Here is a 21,743-nt window from a genome sequence, read left to right as displayed (position 1 = left end):
TGGGTGAACATCAGCTATTTGCAATGAACATGACCTGACTTCTATGGATGGGCCAAGAGAGTGTCATTAAGTAATTTGTCCTTAAGTTTGTTTCCAATCAGAATATTTATTGGTTCTATGCAACATGGCCTTTTGATAAGAGTTATCCTGACCAAAGGGCTACTCATAGTGAACTTCACTATCCATTACGGATTGGAGGTGCAACCGAACAAGGCCTTCAGTGGGGTGTTGAGAGGGAGCAACTGCTCTGTATCAGGCCTGGACCATTGCCATCCCTCATACAATACTAAGAATATCTTTGATGGAGTTTATCCACTTACATAATCCTTTAAATTTATATCCCAATACTTATCTACAATTACCAAACAGAGTACTTGGCTGTTTGAGCTCTCACCTTAATTGGACTTGTTGCATTACTTGAGGTTTTGCTTACTCAAACTGGGGTGTGGCTTGGCCCCGTCCTGCAGATCCCCCTAGCTTTACTCATTCCACTCTCAAGTCCAATCAGATGATTTATTGACCAACTGGGTGGGTCTAGGCATTTAAATTGCTGTATTTCAGAGTTCTTACCTCATGAGTGGGAAAGCTCCAAGTTGAACCTTGTGTTGTTAATGTATTGGTTGAATTTGGAGTTCTCTAGGTTAGTCACACCCTCAATCTTTCTAGCTTCTAAACTAATGGCAGTTCAGAACTGTTGTAGCTCACAAAGTTTATGCCAAGTAACTCAGTGGTAAGGTGGGGTAAAAAAAAGTTACTTGGAAAACAGGGGATGAAAAGTGAAAATATTAGATATTTAGTGCACCAAAATGCAAAAAGCTATGGGTCAGGCAGGTTAGGATTGATCACACCAACCCTAGAAAACTTTATAATATAAACTTGAATAATTAAAATGTGATGCAATGTGGACTGACTATCACATTAGATTTAACATAAAACCAAATCTTTTAAAGATCTAGAGATCACTTAATAAAAGGGACATCGTACACACTCCATTGAAGTGGACAAATGTACCCTCGATTAGTTTAAACTAAAAAATAAAGCTGTTTGTATTATTGATATGGCATGCCAGGACAAATTAACAGTCTTGTAATCAAAAGAGATTATATTTCCCTACTTCATTATTTGGTTTTCTTATGATGTTATGTTGACAGCTTCACATTTTCATGTTATCTTTTTTGCTATTGGTGTTTTAATACTTTTAAAGGTTGGAGACAATGAAAGCTTCTTGTGATTATTGTGACATTTCTTAGTTTTTAGATGTCTTAGCTTCCGGATTTTCTGTTATATTTTCTTGCTCTAGGGGTTAACCTATGTTTAGTAGTCATTTGATGGTGATGTGCACTCATTTGGGATGGATAAACAATTTAAGGAGAGTCCCATTTGGAAGATCTTCTTGATTTTCTTAGGGATCAAATGGGTGCGCCTGGTCATCAAACCACATTGATATACAATATTCAACTGGAAATCTATATTTAGTAGTGGACCCAGATATGGCATCTAGTGGATCAGAGCCATCCATTCATTTTCTTCATCAGAGACTAGGTACTTTGAATCATAACTCAGAAACCTCTTTGGCCTGCCTCTACTTTGGGTGCTGATAATTCAAAGGTATAGTGAGGCTTTTAATTTTGGTTTCCCTTAGATTGATACAGGTAATATTCATGCATGCAACCTTTTAGCAGATGAATAGGAAAACAAAGAGATAGGGACTTTCTGCAGGTTTAGAAACCTCTCTACAATGTTTTTGTTCCACCCCTTCTGAATTAAGAGATAGGAATTGCCTTATCTTAGGGACAGTTTTTGCTCAAACATCCAAACAAATCTCCAGGTGTCAGAAGTTAATATTAGTTGAATGGTTCAAGTCAGGAACAGAAAAGAAAAGAAAAAAAAAATCTTTAGCTTTCCTATGATCAAAATTTACAGTATTATTCCAAAAAAGACTAAACAGAATCTCAATCAAAGATAAAAGATAAGATAAAAAATTAAAAATACAAAAACAATTGGCTACTTAGAGCTTGAGAGACAAGTCAAGTTTCTGCAACTCATCCTGATTAGTCTTCAGGCGACCCCCACCTGTCCAGCAAAAACCACCAATCCCCTCATTAGCCTGTGAATTGATCATCATCCTTACTGTGTCAAACCTACCAATGCCGCCTCGGGACAATGGTCCTGCTGTTACACCTTCATGACAATTCTCCACTGCTAGTCTTCCTACTGCAGGTTGTTGGTCAATAGGTGGTCTTGACCAGCTGCGATGCCCATACAAATTTCCAGACCCAGAAGAAGGTGTTGTGAGAGAAGGCTTATGGATCATCGAGTGAACCTGAATCCCAAGTGATCTATTGTAAGCACCATGGAGAGGAAGAGATGCCATGCTAGAATAATGCTGATGATGGAAGTAAGGATGCCCAAAAGCTGTGGCTGCAGCAACCATCGGTGCACCTAACCTTTGTCCTCTCTTGGCTAGGGTCCTCTCCCTCTTATGGGCGTTTTGGTGTCCCCCTAGTGCCTGTGAACTATAGAATTTTCTTTGACAATAGTTGCATGAGAAAACTCGTGGTTCAGCATCAGCAGGCTGGGGAATTTCTGAGGATGTTTGAGATGAATCCGTGTTCAAGCAATCAATAAGATTGAGTTCTGTATTGAATCCATGATCAGCAGCATCCTTACTATGGAGCTCCAGATTAAATAAGAGATCTACCTTTGTCTTTTTTTCATGATCTTCTTCTTCTTCTTCTTCTTCTTCTTCTTCTAGATTGATCTCTTTTGGGCTTTGGGATGGCTTATCTGGACATGAAGCAGCCTCTGGTGTAGAGATGATGATGGTTGAGGTCTCAGAGGGACATGGCTCCTTCCTTAGTTGTTCCATCAGAGAAGATTTAAGTCTCTCCTCCTTGTTGGTGGATTATGAAATTTGTGCCAGATAGCCAAAAAAAAGGATAAAAACCTCACTGATGGGAAGTAAATGTTTGTGCTATATAAGGAAGGAAATACCTTTTTCCACAAAGCTTTAAAATACTAGAAGAGAGAGAGAGAGAGAGAGAGAGTTGCTGGTAGACACTTAGCATTTTGATTTGTGCCAGATAGCCAAAAAAAAGGATAAAAACCTCACTGATGGGAAGTAAATGTTTGTGCTATATAAGGAAGGAAATACCTTTTTCCACAAAGCTTTAAAATACTAGAAGAGAGAGAGAGAGAGAGAGAGAGTTGCTGGTAGACACTTAGCATTTTGATTGGAATTCCTATACATACCTAAATCTAATTTATTTGAAGTGCTTGACATCTTGTTGTATTGTTACAAATCCATTTATCAACTGTCTTAAAAAATTCTATATTTACAACTACTCTATCTGACAGTTGTGTCTGACTACATGTCCCCGAGGCACCTCTTGGCCGCATGAGCCTAATTGGAACCTGGCCTTGCTGCAGAGAGACACTAAATTCGATCAACCAGTCTGTGAACACATAGCAAAACACAATTTTAGGACAAGCAAATAGCTGCAGGTCTCTTTTTTCTTGCACAAACTTTAAAATGTTGTGCTGCACTAGGCGACGAGAATTTAACAGGAAGTTTAAAAAGCAGCTTAAGAGTGGGCCAATCATAGGGGAACAGGGTAACCTTGTCATGTAGACTACACAAACCTCCTCTGTACCACAACCCCATCACCCGGGGGCTCCATGTCCCCTGTTACTTGGAGTATGTTCCTTTACTCTTTTTGTGGGGCATCGCTTTTATTCCATGTTCCCTACTATTATTTTTATTTTCTTAAACCGACAAATTAATTTTTTGCAACTTGTATTTTCGGTCACATTCTTTAATATTTATCATATAGATCATTATGTGTCCTATGGTGGCATCAGTAATTGTCCTTCCTATCATCATTCTTAGCTTTAATCATGTATATTAAGGTTTGTCACTTCTTTTCATTTTTGTCTCTCACATTCTGTAACTGCTTTTCTTTTTCAAGTAACCATTTGAATCTTTTGCTGATTTTCTCTATTTAGATTGGTTTGCAAAGCTTCTTTCCCCCCTGTTTGGATGGATAGAAATAAGGAAAATGATACATTCTTGGGCATTCTTCATTGGGCTGTTTCTCCATGGACATTCTTGGGCATTCTATATAATTGTTTACTTACTCAAATGACCATTTATGCATTTTGTGATTGAAAAAGCTAGTTTATCAGAAGTGGGTTTGAGATTCAAAGAGCTTAAAAACCGATAGGCTCCTTCCCTGAATATGTGGCTACATTACACTTAAAAACCTCAGAAATTGTTTTCTTTTTTTTTTTTTTCCCCAAGAGCAAGGCATTACCCTTCAAACCTTCTGACACATTTTAGTCATCATAGATGATCATTAGTCCATTTGACACGAGTTTACCTAACTTAAACTTTCCCAAGAAAACAAAAGAAAAAGAAAGGTCTATTAGCACTTTCCTAAAGCATTTTTGTTATGACTAAGTTGTAGGCTAGTGATAATTCAATAGAGAAGTTGGGAGGTTGTTGAAGAGTAGACTAGGAGCCTGTTTCCTAGATCCTTATGATGAAATGAACCCCATCAAGAAAGGTGCTTCTCTAATATTCCCCAGAACTACTCAATCATAGAATCAAAGAATTAGTAGCAGGGTGAAGTTGAGTTAAGCCTGTTGCCAACTTCCAAGATTAGTTTGGGGGGTTTTGCATGTAGAGTAGAATACGCCAAAACGATCCCACGTGAGATGTAATTTGTCGCATGTGTCGTGGATGGTCGCGAATGGGTGGAGATGGGGACAAATGGCCGACAAAGAAATGGGGAAGCTGATGTGGAGTCCCCTCCGTATGCTAGGGATAGTGCTACTCTATGTTGCATTATTAGTACTACCAATGATCAAATCCCCAAAGGTTAAACCCTTGAGATGAGTATAGTCTTTGTAGCTTTTTTAAGAATAATAAGTATATGGAAATCGAGGTGATCTAGAGCCTAACTTTGATTCACCCAAATCCAGAACCCACATAGGAAAAAGGTAGGAAAGAGAAAAGGGAGGAAATGGGGGGATGAGTGCAGTTTGGCATTATATTTTCATTGGCACATGTAAACACAAACACCCCATATGATTCCATTGTTTCATTGCTTGTCTAATCAAATTGGATCAAATCTCTTTATCAGATCTCTATGTCTGTCTAACAAAGCCCACATTTGAAAACACCTTAATAAAGAAAACAAATTCAAAACACTTTTACTACTTCCATCCCCATCACTAGCACATAACAATATCAACAGGACATCTCAATAGGACAACCCATTCCTCCCGCAGGACACTCCAAGTCTCCAACTCACTATACCCCATCAAACTTTTACATACACACCCCATGACCCACCTCTCTCTCTCATCTTCATCATGCCATCTCATAGAAATGGCCAAAATTGGGTAGGTGTTGGAGTTTGGCAACAAATTTGTCCTTTATCATCAATACCTTCTTTCCTCTCTCTCTCTCTCTCTTTTAAATTATCATCATTGTTACCATCGCTTTTTCTTGAGGAATATGTTGTTAAAAAGAGAGTATTGGCAATTGCTACATTTTTCACCACTACTTTCTGTAAAGAGAGACTTGGTTGGCTACTATTCTTGACTTTTTACGAAAATAAGCTTGAATCCGTTAAGTAGGCAGTCCAAAAGAAAAACTCAAGATTGTGGAGGAATAAGAGACATGAAAACTTGGTCTTCCGGAAAGCTATTTAAATGCCCCATTTCCAAGAAACAAAGTCCATGGAAATGATGATCTGGGTTCATGATAATCACGTGCCCTTGCCAATAATATGGTCAAGGAAATGTTGACGTTTCATCTTTCACAGCTTTACTCAAGGTTTTTTTTTATAGATAATTTGGTTTTGGTTTTGGTTTTGGTTTTGTTTTTTGTATGAGGAGGTGAATCATCTGCCTCAGAAATTCAATTCAACTGCATCTACAGAACTTGACTGTACTTTGAAGTTGAGTCGAGGAGACGCATCTTTAGTTAAAAAGGACAAATAGGACCTCTGCCACTACATTGAAAACAACCCGACTCATTAGCCAGCCCTACTCAGACCTCATCCTAGTGAAAATCATCCATGCGTATTCCACTCTTGGGATTTGTTAAAAAATATAAAATAAAAAAAAGGCACTAGCGTTGGACTTGGAGGCTTGTGTGACTCACTCTCCTCCTCTGCCAAACTCCAAAGTCCAAACATCCTTTTACTAAAGCTACTTTATCACCACCACCCCCCACCATGGATTGCTTCACAAGCACTCTGCATGACCCTTTCTGTTTGTCAAATCCTGGGGTTCCAACTATCCCCATTTTGGATTTTCATGAACAGTTTATCCAGTTTTACCTCGTCTGCCCCAAATCTGCCAATTTCATTTACACGCTTATTTTGTTTATTTATTTTCTTGTAACATCGTTTTTGGCATCCCTACATCTACTCCTAACCAAAATCCGAACTTAAACTCAAGAAAAGATTACATGGATATCGAAGGTATGGTTTCCAAAGATGTCGGGTTTAGTGACCCAACGGAATTAGGGTTTTGTATTTACCTAAAGAGACTGAGACAGATGCAAGAAAGGGAAGAGGATACATAACCAATTACACTCATACTGTAGAAAACATCTCTCATCCTCATAAACAATCATCCAAGGTGCTTATCTAAGCCAATGAAGTCAAAAATTGGAATGCCATCAATGCAAATTAAGATTTGGGAATCGCTTGGCACTGGGAATGGTTCAATCCTTGCCTCCCACGTCCCATGAGAGCTCAAAATTATCAGTGACAAGACCTGTTTGTGAAGACAGCCTTCATTAGTGACATGACCCGTTTGCAAAGATACCGTTCATTAACAGACAAGATCCGATAATTTTGATTGATATCAAAGTCATAACAAAATGATCTCTCAATCATACATTGGCAAAAGTTCTATATGATGCAGACATCACATCTTTTTGAAGAGCTTATGGCTATCGGGGATGCTTCCAAGAACCACCATGGCTGAATATCATATGTTGTGTACATCACAAAACAAGGCTGCTATACTTGCTTCAAATAAAAGTAGTTAATTCATCTGCTATACTTGCATCCAAAGCCACTTTGCCCCCCAATTTGAGACATTTTTTTGGTTTTATCACTCCAACCAAGTAATTGAGTAATTCCCAATGAGAACAAGCATTACCGTCAAGGTTGAAACAGAAATATTCCTGTTGAAGTTTTTCTTCTCACTTTTTTAGAGGACGAGCTGTGGGCAAGAGTTTTCATTTACTTCTCTAAGTTTTATTTTCTTGTCCTCAGGCATTGAAACAGGCTGCAAAAATATCATTCCAATCAGCAAATGCTTGTCTATGCCAGTTGAAGTTTTGATAACCTTTCTAATGTCTACTATGCTCCAATTAACTGAATATCATCACCCAACAGGGTGGATAGCGTGTCATCTCAGGAACAACCAAGGTATAAATCGAAAATACCCAAATTTATTGAGGGAAAAAAGGCACTCGAGAAAAAATCATAGAATTTACATACAATACAATGGAGAGAAGATGAGATGGTGCACGGGGCTTGGCCAAAAAACCAACAATACCTTCTTATTTGGTCAACCAATAGATCAGAATGAGAAATGTGCAGACAGAAGCAACAAGGGAAAGGATGATAGTATCCAGAGACTTTTTCCTCTTTATAGCCGAGAGGATGTTATTCACCTGCATCAGTAATTCAAATAAGTATCAGTAAACGATGAAATAAAGTAAGACCTTATTATTATGTTGTTCAGCACAGGGAAATATTCTCACTCCCACTTCAGAAATGACTTTGACATGAATCATTCCATTTTTCCTTTTTTCTTTTTGTTTTTTTTGTTTATTATAACAGCCCTCCTGTACTCTAATTTTCAAGCATCCCTGTTTGCCTTTTTGATTAAAATAGTCATATATCAAAACTTGGTGGGATGGCTGCCTCTTTTATTACAAATATCTGTACATCCTGTGACAACTTCAAGACAAGATAGCATGTGGTTTCACGTGCTACATAAATCCAAATGAAAACAATTCACTTTCCATGTGGTTGTGAACCACTCCATCAATTAGTGCTAGGATAAAAGCAACCTATAGATAGATACATTGACATGATGTGGGCTTGTTTTCATACCGTTGGGAGGCGGCTGCTGACATTGCTAAGCTTTGAATTAATGCCCCCAAAGGTTGAGCGTTGAAAGACAAGCGCCCCAAGTGTTGCTTGTGCTTGAGAAATTACAGTATCCATCTGCAGCAGTAACAAATGTTTGAGCAATGCACACCAAGGTTTGCATGCACAAGAAAATATCAACAAGGTATTGGACAGGTCAAGGATTTGAAAGCATATCGACAATAAAGATAACCAAATTAACCCATAGGATTCTGCAAACATCACACCCCTCTTCTGAGGTTTCTAAACTGTGTCCTCCCTTGAGGTGATGTCAGCATATTCCAAATATCCAATCTTTTTGGGACATGAATTTTGGCATTTCAAGAAATTTGTATGATTTTTCCTTATGCAGAAGGCAGTCTAAAATTATCCATAATCACGAGCTGAATTTCAGGGAAGGAACAAGACACACTCATATCTCAACCAAGTGAAACAAATGATCATGAATTATGCCAAATATTTCATGTATGAGACAAACCTGAGTCAAGAGAACAAAGAAACAAAACGTTTTTGCTTGGCAGGAGAAGCAGAAATGAACTCATGGTAACAAGGTTAAAATACTTATGTTACCCTAGAATGGGGCATATAGCAACTCAACTGAGAGTTTTTCCCCCCAGCTTGAAGGCCTCAGCCACATAACTCAAAACTGAGTATAGAGAATCACTCATGGGAACTTCCTGAACTAATAAGAACATTCTACAATTGATTAACAAATAATGTCACCAAATGAGAGCTAAAACTTACCAACAATCAAGTAAAAGATTTAAGCAAAGTTTTCTCACTCCCCCCCAGGGGATAGACTTCCATCCAAGGTGGAGCCTGTAACATCACATGCCTTCAGAAAGGTAGACCATGAAAACACTGAAAGCAAAGGTGCAGCAATCTATCATTTACAAATGTTTGTCATAAAACGTAGTTGCAACCTGGTGGCTAGAGAACAAAAGGCTTGTTGAGACAGCAGTGCACTCCCAACCCATTGAGAGCAGAACTGGTCACATCAGCTGAGGGAGCAACAACTTTATTTTGTTGTTCCTAGGAAAATATCACAAAAGATGCAATACATTCATGCAACCCTTGATGCCTATACAACTAGCTAGGATCCTGTAGAGAGTCTGCAGCAGTTCCCAGTTGCCAAGTTGCAATACAATGCCCACATGGAGTCCTGCTATTCAGAGTTTCTGGGCTTGACTAGGTTCCACCCAGAAGGGTGACCAAGATGATTATATCCTTAAAGGTTTTGGGGGATTTCCTCAAGGTAGGGCTCTTTAGCATATTGCTAGCCCCACTTTGATTTGGACTTGTTTCTAGGAAAGGAATGCTAGGATCTTTGAGGATAGTTGGACTTTGAGTGCAGTTGGGGACTTATTTTTTTTTTTTTTTTTGATAGGCAAAAGCAGAAGCTATATTAAAGAAGGCCAAAAGGCCGCACCGCATACAAAAGGTATACTAAGCAGCCCCAAGGCCACAGGAACAACAAAAAGAAACCCCTCAACAACAAAAATAAGTTGGGGACTTATTTTTAATTCTCCTCTTCTTTGGGCTTTTGTAATTGAAGCCTTTGCAGGCCACCTTTTGAGCATCATTCCACTAGATTGAAACAAATAGGCAAGACCACTAGGTTAACTAAGGAGACCTTTCCTAAATGGCTATCAAGGTTTTATTAAGTTAAATTTTGAAGGGTGTTATTTGGGTAACCTAGGGCAGCTAGGGATTGGAGGGTTGTTCAGGGAGCATTTTGGTACATAAGAGCCTTCTCCAAACCTGCATGATAAGGTTAAGCCATTCAAGGTCAGCTACAAGTGAAAGTTTAATGGCTAGTTGAGCCAAATTATTGATATTCCTTTAGAACTAGGGATATTCCTTTTGTTGTGCTCCTTGCTTAGCCAATCATATGGTGGATCCATTAGCAAAGTGTGGAGAAAGACCTTGGTTTTTTTATAACATATTTTTTACCTCCTTGACTTTGCAGTGAGCATTGCTTTAACCATTTCGAGTCATCCAGATATATTAGACTGTTTGGATTAGTAAACATTTACGTTTCCTTTTTTTTATATCTACAACTGTTCCAACATTTCTTGATTACCAACTGTTCCAAAATTTAAGAACTACCTTAAAACCTTATTGTGATTTTCATTACATAATTTAAGTCAGCAATTATTCCTCCTCCTCTTGATGTCTTCATCTTTTATATCTAATGCACTTAACACTATCAAAGTCTCTAGTCTTTATCTCCCTTAATGGCTTACACATCAAGTTTTCTACATTTATCGCTATACTTTAGCACCAAACTAACAGTACAGATTGTTATGACCATTGGACTTAACCTCACCATTTTCTAGACTTCATATATCTACTAGATTTTAGAACCCTTCTTGTTCCTACTATTCCACATCTTGCTAAGCTATGTATATCCACACACACACACACTCACTTGTTTTGCACTAACTACAACTTAAAAATTATTCATTTAACTATTAAATTTCTTTAGGTCATAAGTCATTTGCTTTAGAATTTCACAGGAGCTCCATTGCTGCTTTTCGGATTCAAGTCAGCATCCCATTCCACCTAATATTGGTTTCTCCATCCCTGTTCAGAACTGGTGAACTTTAGAAAGAAGCAATTGAGCTGCCTCGGCTCTTTGAATATACTCAAGCAATCAATCAGGATACTGGGTCCTTTGGATAACCACAGAGTCCTTCAGATTATTATGGAGCCCACACAAGGTCAGAGCCAGAAGTAGACCCATAACTCATGAACAACTTGCACCCAGAGGAAAAAAGAAAATGGAGTACATCTCATGAAAATTCCACACACATCCACCATTCTCAAAGAACTTGGAATTTTAGGATTCCTCGTATAGTATTAACTTTATGGAAAGTTAGAACTTGGAATTTTTGGTATACTAGGTATATGGACGAATGATATCAATACTTTCATAGTTTGATAATAGTATATTGGTGAAGGAGGAGAGAGATCATTGGAACCCTTGCTTTTTGAGGTTGTTCCATGATTGGGGAGTTGAATCAGGTGGCTAGCTTGCACATTCATTCAGAGCCTCTGCAAAGAGGACAACTTGGTGTGGAAAGGGGGGAAAGAAACAGATGTTTTTCTTTTAAATCTTTCTACTCCTCATGTTCAGTGAGTTCTATGCAATTTCCCACCCAGGATGTTTGGGTTCTGGGTGTTCAGAGCTTGACTTTTTGCTTGGGAGGCTGTGTGGGAAAGGATCCTCACAATTGATCAGCTTATGAGAAGGGGCTGGCAGTGGTAAATAGATACTACTCGTGCAAGGAGAGAGGAGTCAGAGAACCACATTCTTATCCATTGCAAAAAAGCTTACTTGCTTTGGGACCTTTTGTTGTCTGAAATTCACTTTCTTTATATATATATATATTTTTATTAGAAACAAATTAATTCAATTATATGAATTGTCAAATACCGAAAAAAAGGTCGAGAAATCCTTTCAAAATATACAAAAAATAATAAAAATAACAAAGAAAATGAAATTGTCAAGTCGAAACAACAGGACAGCTATACATCTCAATGAATATAACATGAACTTGCACAAGTTAGAGCAACTCTATAGTCCTTAAGGGAGTGAAAATCCCCCAACAAAAAGCTCGACGTTTGGCTCCTCAATTTGCTACAAGATCAGCAACATGACTGGCTACACAAGAAGACCAAGGAAAAGAACAACCCAAGTTACTATCAATATCTAGAGTTTGGCAAAGCCACCAATCATACCACTGAGGTCCTCTCTCTGATCTAGACATCCAAGATTTCGGGATAGCAGAATTTACTTCCACCCATGAGTTAGAAACACAAAGAGCCTTGACCCATAGCAAACCCAAAAAGAGCTAAAAAAATCTCAGCCTCACCAGCAAAACCCTTTCCAAATAGTTTTAAAAAAGCCCTCAACATTGTATACCACTATATGGTCTTTGCTCATACCTACAATCCCCATCTAGCCTGAATTATCCAAAGCACATCCATCAAAATTTAAACTAAATGAACACACCAAATACGGAATCCACATAGGGAGCAAGCTATGGGAAGTACATTTGAAAGTTGTAGTAGAGGTCCAAAAAGAGGAATAAAAATAAATTAAGTCCTAAATAGCCTCTAAACTCCTTCACTTGTCCTAAAAAATCCTTGAATTTTTCTCCCACCAAACCATTCAGATCAATGTGAAATAAACAACACACTAAAGTACTTTGCCTTAGAAAGCACTCCCAAAAGCCCTAAAAGTAATAGTTATCATGTCACTCACACTTCCAAGGAAAACTCAATCCATTACAATTAGTTTGAATAACCTATGCCATAAGCCCAAGCTTCCAAATACTATAATAAAAGATCAATCAACTCACCACTCCCCAAAGACAGTGTAACAGTTAGTAAAAAAGGTTTATTAAGGAATATATGTTACATATTTTCTTTATATCTATTTTCTAATATGAGTGAAAAAAAAAAAGAGAGAGACAGAAGGGAAAATGACACATGCTATTTTTACAAGTTGACAATTATCCCAGTATTTCATGGGTTTCTTCAAGAGGCAGAGGTATGTGAAAACTTTCTCTTAATGGATGAGGAGGATCCATGCTGTTGCCAGAGACATGTTATCTTCTTTCATGTAGAGACATAGACCAGTCAATCAAACGGATGATAGTTTGGATAAGAAGGGAGCTGGGTTTCCATAGATCTTTATTAGGGACAATCAACTTCCTTGAGTGTTCTAAGGATTTTATAGTTGGTATTTTAAAGTTCTTTTTTTCCTAGTTGTGCATGTCTTCACTTTAGATGGATATCTTATCCTTGTTTCCACCTTTGATTCTAATAAAGTTTACTTCCTACCTTTAGAAAAAAAAAATAAGATGAGCTAGATTTGATGATAGTTAAAATAAATATGAAAATACAATGCTTAAATCATGTCCTCTTACAGAAAAAATAGAAGTCATTTTCTACCAACTAAACAAGTCATGGATATTGATGTAAACTTAAGAAATAAAACTAGAGTCACAAATACTAATGGGTAATGCATCAATAACCACAGGCTCAAAAGTAGCATCATCCATCATTCATACAAACTGGAGTTATAGGCCCATTGTTCATGGACAAAGTAAAATGCAACAAATTAAATGCAATTATTAAGTAAGGAAGAAAGGAACATCTATTTCCCTGTACCTGTCCTGTACTTCTGCTGATAGATGCATGTTCCTTAAGTAAAGCCTGCTCAGAGCCACCACCTTCTTCCAAGTCTAGCCTACTCCTGTCAAACTCTCTGAAATCCTCAAGCAATGACGCATGCTCCTTCTTAGCTCTAAAGCTAGAGCGAAGCCTATAAAACTCCTGCAATTCAATCATGTTAAACACCGTGAGCACTCGGAAAGCAAGTCTTCTTAGTCAATCTACCTTAGTTATTCAGAGTTACAGGATAGCCAATCTCTATATACTGAAAGCATGAGGTCAAGAAGTTTAGCAGTAAGTATTGTCTGTGAAGCTCATAGCTATGCTATTTCTGAATAAATATTTTCAGCCGCAACAGAACTTTAGAAGGTTTAGCAGTAAAATCATATGAAAACTTGGAAGAACTAATATAAAGACAGAAGTAGTCAATGTTTCAAATTCTAAATCATCAACTAGATAATGGTCAATATTCATATACATACACTCTATTTTCAAGTTTTTTGACACAATGAAATATGTAACAAAGAAAAGTGAGTCTCTTCCAAAATATAAACATATATATATATATACAAGTTAAAAAGAGAGAGAGAGAGAAGAAAAAGAAGAAGAAGATGAAGAACCTGAATGATTGATTTTAGCCACTCAGCTGAGTAAAATTTCTTAGGAAAGAAAAGAATATTTACAGAAGTGTTGAAAGAAGAAACAAATTGCAAATTCCATGGGTACCTATTTTATTATGTTGATCTTTCTCTCTCTCTCTCTCTCTCTCTTTTTTTTTTTGATGAATAAATAGCAATATATTAAAAAGGGAAAGGGCGCATCAAGGAAGCGCCCCAAAGTATACAAGTGGTATACAAAAGAGATTAAAAACCCCCTTAAACATAGCCTAACCAATCTACAAAACCCACAAAGGAAGGGGGGCCAAAGTCAAAAAATCCCTTAGCCCACGCCCAAAGATTACAAAGGAAAAAAGATTTACACCCTTGAACCGAATGCCCCTCATTTTCAAAAGCCCTACTATTTCTTTCCTTCCAAACTATCCAAAAAAGACAAAAGGGAGCTGAAAGCCACACTTTCTTCCTCTTCTTTCCCACACAAGACCTAAGTCACCCCAATAACGCCTCTCTAATTGAATATGGGAGCACCCACAACACCCCAAAAAGGGAAAATAATAAGTTCCATAAACTTCTTGCCAACTCACAATGCAAGAGAATGTGATCAATAGACTTTTCCTCTGAAAGACACAAATAACATCTATTAGCCAAAGAGAACCCTCTCCTCTGAATACGATCCAAGGTTATGACCTTTTTCCACGTAGCCTCCCAAGCAAAAAAACTCACCCTCGAAGGCACCAAAGAGTTCCAAATTAGTCTTGTAGGAAAATCCCCTAGTCTTTCCAATTCTAAAGCCTTATAGAAAGACTTGATAGAGAATCTTTCATCCTTTGCCTTTGTTCAAACTACTTGATCTTCCACATCACTATGAACCCTCCTCCCTTGTAGCCTTAAGAGAAAACGTTCCACATCGAATACTTCCCAATCGTTAAGTCGCCTAGAGAACCTTGGAGCCCACACTCCCCCTCTAGAATGGCTCCACACATCCTCCACCCAAGCCTCCTTAGCCAAGGAGATGGCAAATAAGGAGGGAAAAAAAATACACAAAGGATCGTCTCCACACCACTTGTCCTTCCAAAATCTAAACCTCCTACCATTCCCCACAGAATAAACCATATTGTTACCTATCACATCCCAAACTCTCCTAATAGTTTTCCACAAACCAACCCCAAAACTACCTCTCACAACACAAGACCTCCAACCGCCCGCTTCTTTCCCATACTTCCACAAATAACTTGCCTCCACAAAGCCTCCCTCTCCACTGCAAAACACCAACTCCATTTGCATAAAAGAGCCTTATTCAACAACGCCAAATTCCTCACACCCAAACCACCCTTTATTATGTTGATCTTTCACCATTGAGCTCTTAATTTGAGTCCATCAAATCATGAACTCCAATAATTAAAATGAGTAATCTATGTGGAAAACTAGATATGTCATTATACTGATTGCATGCTACCTCTGTCATGGGAAAAACAAATCCCATGGATATGAAACTAGGGAGATGGGTCCTTTTGAAAGAAAATTTCATTTGAGGATTTTTTACTTGGTATTCTTCTCTTCCCAACCCTTACTGCACTCGCTTCCCCTCTGCTCACCATAAAAGGGGGAGAACAAAAGAAGGAAATAAAGGCCAAAATAATAAGGGAAAGAGTTAAATGCATCAAGCTGACCTACTGGTTTCCCAGGAATTCTGATTTAAGAAGAAACTTGATCTGGACTTAAGTTCTGAGAAGCCATGAACTCGATAATAGAATGCTAATGGCAAGGATTTCTCTGCTAGAGAACTATTTCATGGTTCATTGTGTATACAGAGAAATGATTAATGACAGCAAACAGTGTACTATAACAATTTTGTGGTCCATTAGGCTTGACAGTAATGAAGTTTCTTTTAACAATCAATATTAGAAACTAGAAGGACCATTTGTCAACCTTTTTTTTTTATAAATAGATAAAAAGGACCAACTAAAAGATGCCAAAAGAGGCATCATAATTCGAGTGCAAAGGGAGTAAACCAAGAAAAAAATCAAGGAAACAAAAGGTCACAAAAACCACAGCCAACATTAGCATGTAGATCGTCTAAAACAATTTAAAACATGAGAAATAAGAATGATGTCTTTGCATTCAATGCCAGGATCTCAACTCCTTCAAAGGTTCTCATTGCATTCTTCCCAATGGCAACATATCACAGAAAAGGTGGCAGTCTGCCAAATATATTTTATGCTTTTTCAGATGAACCTAAACCAACCCAATATCAACTCCTTCACTGACTTAGAAGAACAGAATATATTGTAAAAGTAGGAAACATCAAAGATCTCACTCCCAGGCCACGGTGCAATGCAGAAGGAGATGATTGACATATTCCTAATTCCCTTTGCACAAAATATAACATTTGAGGGGGCAAAAGTGTCCATATCTGCTTTTATAAGAACCCTACCTGCTATTTGTTAAGCTTATGAGCATAACCTTCATTCTCTAAGGCCCATCAAAGATCAATTTTAGTCCTTTTTTTGTTCCTTAAAATTTTCAGGGGAGTCCTTAAGGAAATCCGTTATTATGCTTAAGTTTCTTGTTTAAGTACTCTATAGGTGGTCAATGAGATGGTTACTTTTTCTGTTTTGCAGTCTTTTATTTTGGGTCATAATCTTGTAGATGAAGCTAGGTTCTTCCAACTGATTTTAATATTAAAAAAAAAATTAAAGAAGAAAAACATAACATCCAATATTATTGTTTAAGTCAACCTTTTCCTTCAACTAGTACCTGAGTAAGATCTTGAAGGATTTCTTGATGGCGAGTTAATGTATGAGAAAATATTTCTGACCCACCAGATGATACCCAAGCTTGCATATGTGAATTTACTTGCTGAAGCTGTTTGAGTAGTTGATCTATTCCAGAATCAATCTCTTTCTCTTTATCACCGTCAACTTTCATAGAAACAAGTTTGCGATATAAATGCATTTGTTCATCCAACTGTGCTTCGAGTTTTCTAGCCTGCATGTGCAAAATCAATAGCAAAGGTTATACTTTCTAACTTCGTATGAAAAATGATGTTATATCAAAAGAAGTCTTTTCCCAGCATTACAACTGAAATTGCTTAAGTTAAAAGTCCAATCACTGTTAAAAGGCGATTTAATAAAGGAAAATCTTGATATTGTGTTATGACAACCCACTTTCTAGCATCACCATTGAATTTAATCTTAAGTTATCAAAAAATAAAGTACAATTAATGTAGAAGAGTGATTTAAAACAGTATTAACTTGGTTAAGAACACCACCCTCACTCTCTGCCTCGGTGATTTCTGTAAGCAGTCTCTGTGAATCACTTTAATGGCATTAAAGTCCAAGGGACAGTTGTACAAAAGGCAGGATTATTAAAGAACAATGTGCATCCTTGTACAGCTCACCAGACAACACTACTTTAAGCTTTTTCTACCACAGATTTTATGAGGGGCACATACAGAACATGGTATTTGAACAGATCGCAAGTGTAACTAAGAAAAATGGGAACCATTATGACATTGAAATCAAACTGTATGTGATCAATTTTGGATTTCTGTTCTTTTTCTTTTCTTTTCTTTTTTTTTTTTTTTTTCAAAATACACACACACACCACTTAACCATATATCCCCATTACAGTGTGATGGATTTGTATCCTTGAAACCTAAGTAGAAACATAACATGAGCATTGAACTTCCATTTTGACACACAAGCATGACCTAGTTTATAAGTTATAATACAAAGCAATTTCAACATTTTCCCAAACACAAACCCCAGAAAGTTTGAATTACCAGAACCATAGAAACAAAAGCAAAACATTCACCGAAAACCCACATGATAACAAAACTCTCAAAATGTTCCATAATTTCCCAAAATTTCCTTGACCCCGACTTTCACTTAAGCCCCCACCCCCAAAAATATAGAAGATAAGAGAAGATCAAGAACCATTTCCAAGATTCCCACATGATCCAAATAATCAAGGAATGACAGTGCACCTTTTATTTTCAGTTTTCTTAAATTTCATGACTTCCCTTCAAGCAATATCATCCTTCATTTATTTACCCAATTATTTCAGATAATCCTCCAAATCACGAATTATTTAAACTTCAAAGTAAAAGAATGCAAATAATGTATCCAACCAACAGACTACCACAAATGTATCAACACATTCAAAGCTTCATAAAACCCTAACTGCTAAGATAAGAAATGCGGTAAATCATATACTCCTCACACCGAGAGGGATCGGGATATATATGCATTTCCTAACATCTAAAATTCAACCAGAAGACAGCGTCTATAGACAGATCATCCAATGAGCAAATCGAATTTCATAATATCTGTTCGGATCAAAAACCTTAAATTCCCATTTGGTTGTCTCCTGATCATTTTCATTACGTGAGAGCCGACAAAGCAAATTTTCGCTCAATTCGGCTCCTAACAGCACAAAATTTCTCAACCATGAAAAGAAAAAATGGAAAACCGAAATAGCATATTTTCATTTCATTTTCTTGCGTTTTCTGGGGCACCAGACAAAGGGAAATGAATCGAACCTGCTTCCGGAGGGCGTCCCATGAGCTAGGCGGATCCATGAGGGCGGCCTGTTTTTCTCCGAATCCCAGATTCAGAGGGTCCAAATCGGAGAGTTGTTTATCAAGGAGATAGAATTAATTTCGCTACGCGGTGCATTTGCTTCTTCCACGGCTGTTGCCAGAGCGTGATTGTGCAATCACTGGCGGGAGGGTGTGGAAGCAGCCAAGATATGCCTGGCGATGGCAGTTTGGGAAATTCCGGGGTTGGTGCGGGAGGGGCTGGGCTTGCAAACGAAGCAAGGTCGGTCTAAATTCATTATTCATGTTGGTTGTGAGAGGACACGTGGGGACCTTTTATTGGCTATCCGTGTCCAATGAAGATGCTTTGATATTGGCCGTTGGATTCTACAGAGACGTTTGGTACGTAGACATCCGCCTGGACTGTTTGTCAAGAGAGAAATACAGGGGAAAATTATTCCCTCCGTCTCAATGCCCTCTCCAAATTACTTTTCTACAAATATGCTAGTTTTTTTTTCTTTTTTAAAGCCTATTATTAAATTTCTCATCTTTATTATTTTTTTGTGCATCTTTATGAAATTAATATTCTAATAAATATTTTAATCAAAAAATAAATTTATGTTATAACTGAAGTAATGAATACCACCACATTAATGTTAATTAAGTATTATTTATGACTTCCATTAATAGTCATTAATGGAAACCATTAATGTTATTTATGAGTTTCATTAATATTCATTAATGAGAATATTAATGGAAGTCATTTGAAAAGCCTATAAAAGGGTTTCTCATCTCCTGTAATAGGCATCCCGAGAAAAAGAAAGAAAAGTTCTTCCTCTCATTCTCTCTCTCTCTCTCTTTCAACACTTCTCTTTGATTTTTTCCCCGTTCTATATATATATATATATATATATATATATATATATATATATATATATATATTATTAAAGTAATACATAGTCATCCCTACTTTTAATTGAGTCACATTTATTCTCATTTTACAACAATTTAAAATCAATAAATTATTTTTATATTTTACTTCAAATTCATTTTAATTATTTAATTCTTCTAGGATTAAATAATTTAAATTTTTAATTATATTATATTTTATTTTATGTTTTTGTATTTTCTATGATAAAACTAATCATGATGAAATTATTTTTTTAGGTCATATTTGGTTCCGGAAAGAAAAAAAGTTAAGAAAAATGATCTTTTTTTATATATATATTTGGTTTTATTATGAAAAATGTGAAAGAAAGTCAATTATAATTAAAATTATTAAGAAAGTTATGTATTTTAAAATTATTTAATCTTTATATAGAAGAGTTAAATAAATAAATAAATTGACATAATATATAAAATAATTTATTGATTTTAAATCTTTTTTTTTTCTTTCTTTTTTACTTTTCCTCTTTAATTTTATTAGAAATCAAGTAAATAAGATCTCTCAATTATAATTTAATGAACCAAAAATGGATCTATAAAACTCACCTTGTGACATTGCAATAAAGATTACCTTTGTAGATTGTTTACAATATTGAGTCACCTTTGGGAGCACCTTATATCTCTTGAATCGGTATTGACAACTTATATCTTTTTTATCATTCCTGTCTCACACTTTTATGTTTGTACAAAATGATGGAAAACTTCACAAACTTAGGATGAGTGGAGAAATAGACGAAAAGCCCTTTTTATATCATTTCAAGTGACCTAGAATCAAGAGTTACAAATGAACACTTCCTTCTATATACATAAATTTTCACTTATTGATTTCATATAGTATTCATGATATATGAAAACATTGATTTAGGTGCATGACTTTGGTCATTGTACTTTGTATACAACTTGGTAGGTTCGTAACTTTGGTCATGATACCTTGTATTTTCCAAATACCACGTACTATATATATATATATATAATTTTTCTCATATGTAAAAGAATGTGTTTGATACTAATTTTAAGAAATACTTCCAATATTTTTAACACTTGAAAAAATTTATTATTTAAGTATTAAAGAGATTAAAAACATTTTTTATAATCATTATCAAACATACTTTAAAGGTGTAAAACATAGAAATGTAAACACACGAGGTTTATGAATTTGGCTATGAACCTTTAGAATTGTGGAGATTAACTTCATATGGTCATCAAGGCTACAATAATTCTAATAAATTATATCAGTTGAAAATTTGTATATTTTGAAATTATTTAATCTTTAGATAATAGAGGAAAATAAGTGAAATGAGTACAAACAAACATATAAAAATAATTTATTTTTAATTTTATTTTACTTTTTCTCTTAATTTTCTTTCAATTTTTTGGAGAATCAAACATAGCTTAAATAAATAATATAAGTAATAGATGTATAACTTTTAATTCTATTTACGGTGTTTGAAATGGAAGAGCGGTGAATTGAATTAATTTGATTTAATGTAATTTTATATTTAAAAAACAGAAATTATTTGAAAATATTTAAAAATAAGGAATAACCAATTAAAAGAGACAAAATAACATGAAATTACAAATTTAACCTCTCACTTTTTTTTTTTACTAAAAAAATACCTATTTTGGATAAGAATGCCTCATTTTTTCTTATAAAAATAATATTTTATTTTAAAACATACATGTAAATAATGAAAATGATGAAGGGTATTTATGTCAAAAATGGATTACTTTTAAGTTAAAAAATTGGGTGAGGTTAATTTTACAAATTTTGAATTTTTTCCTCCTTTTATTCAATTAATCCTAAAAATTGATTAATCCAGACTGATTCGGTTTGATCCATTTTGTCAGTTCAATTGATTTTTTGCATACCCCTAAGTTAGGGCTTGAAATGTTTGGGCTGGGCCTGGCTTGGAAGGGCGGGGGAATATGAAAAATGGGCTACAGGTGCCCTTTTCCCAAGCCCGGAGGCCTAAGTTCCATGTCCAGACCAAGTTTTATAGTCTTGGATCAAGTTTCCGGCTTACTTAGGCCGCACCGATACAACACTATTATAATATTTGAAAACATATTGAAGAGCAAGCGTACAAAAATAGGATAAGAATAAGGTGGTATTTGTTTTTTGGTTTAATAGAAAAAACTAAAATATTTGACTTTTTCCATTCAACTAAAAGCAACTCATTGACATCAACCAACATAATTAAACTAAATTTATGGATAACAAATTAACTTTAATTATGTTGGTTAATATCAATAAGATACTTTTAGCTAAATATT

General features: G+C 36.0%; 2 protein-coding genes across 3 annotated transcripts; both read right to left on the bottom strand.

The window, feature by feature from the left end:
• Positions 1 to 1,871: 1,871 nt before the first annotated feature.
• LOC100245739 (zinc finger protein 3) lies at positions 1,872 to 3,478 on the bottom strand. The gene has a single exon (XM_002282902.5). It carries the CDS (start codon positions 2,867 to 2,869, stop codon positions 2,009 to 2,011), a length of 861 nt encoding a protein of 286 aa, XP_002282938.1. The 5' UTR covers positions 2,870 to 3,478; the 3' UTR covers positions 1,872 to 2,008.
• Positions 3,479 to 6,444: 2,966 nt separating this feature from the next.
• Positions 6,445 to 18,803, bottom strand: LOC100250846 (Golgi SNAP receptor complex member 1-1). 2 transcript variants are annotated; one of them, XM_019219631.2, is made up of 6 exons: positions 18,528 to 18,803; positions 16,742 to 16,972; positions 13,365 to 13,529; positions 8,148 to 8,261; positions 7,585 to 7,702; positions 6,445 to 6,792 (listed from the first exon to the last, which is right to left on the bottom strand). In XM_019219631.2, exons 1-5 carry the CDS (start codon positions 18,564 to 18,566, stop codon positions 7,589 to 7,591), a joined length of 663 nt encoding a protein of 220 aa, XP_019075176.1. In that variant the 5' UTR covers positions 18,567 to 18,803; the 3' UTR covers positions 6,445 to 6,792; positions 7,585 to 7,588. The 2 variants fall into 2 exon arrangements, with proteins under 2 accessions (XP_019075176.1, XP_010648701.1); XM_010650399.3 differs by lacking the exon at positions 6,445 to 6,792 and adding an exon at positions 6,850 to 7,311.
• Between the last annotated feature and the right edge of the window lie 2,940 nt (positions 18,804 to 21,743).

The sequence above is a fragment of the Vitis vinifera genome, chromosome 4 (assembly GCF_030704535.1).
Source record: "Vitis vinifera cultivar Pinot Noir 40024 chromosome 4, ASM3070453v1".
In the NCBI taxonomy this organism is placed as follows: Eukaryota; Viridiplantae; Streptophyta; class Magnoliopsida; order Vitales; family Vitaceae; genus Vitis; species Vitis vinifera.
This window is presented reverse-complemented; position numbering and strand designations above follow the sequence as displayed.

What these genes read in the sequence shown, in the direction of transcription:
- LOC100250846 (XM_019219631.2), bottom strand. Translation starts at nt 18,566, where the DNA reads ATGGATCCGCCTAGCTCATGGGACGCCCTCCGGAAGCAG. An exon ending in TCAGCAGAAGTACAGGACAG is followed by an intron (nt 8,262 to 13,364) that starts GTACAGGGAAAT and finishes TTACTGCTGCAG; the next exon opens with ATGGATACTGTAATTTCTCA. An exon ending in TCAGCAGCCGCCTCCCAACG is followed by an intron (nt 7,703 to 8,147) that starts GTATGAAAACAA and finishes TTACTGATGCAG; the next exon opens with GTGAATAACATCCTCTCGGC.
- LOC100245739 (XM_002282902.5), bottom strand. Translation starts at nt 2,869, where the DNA reads ATGGAACAACTAAGGAAGGAGCCATGTCCCTCTGAGACCTCAACCATC.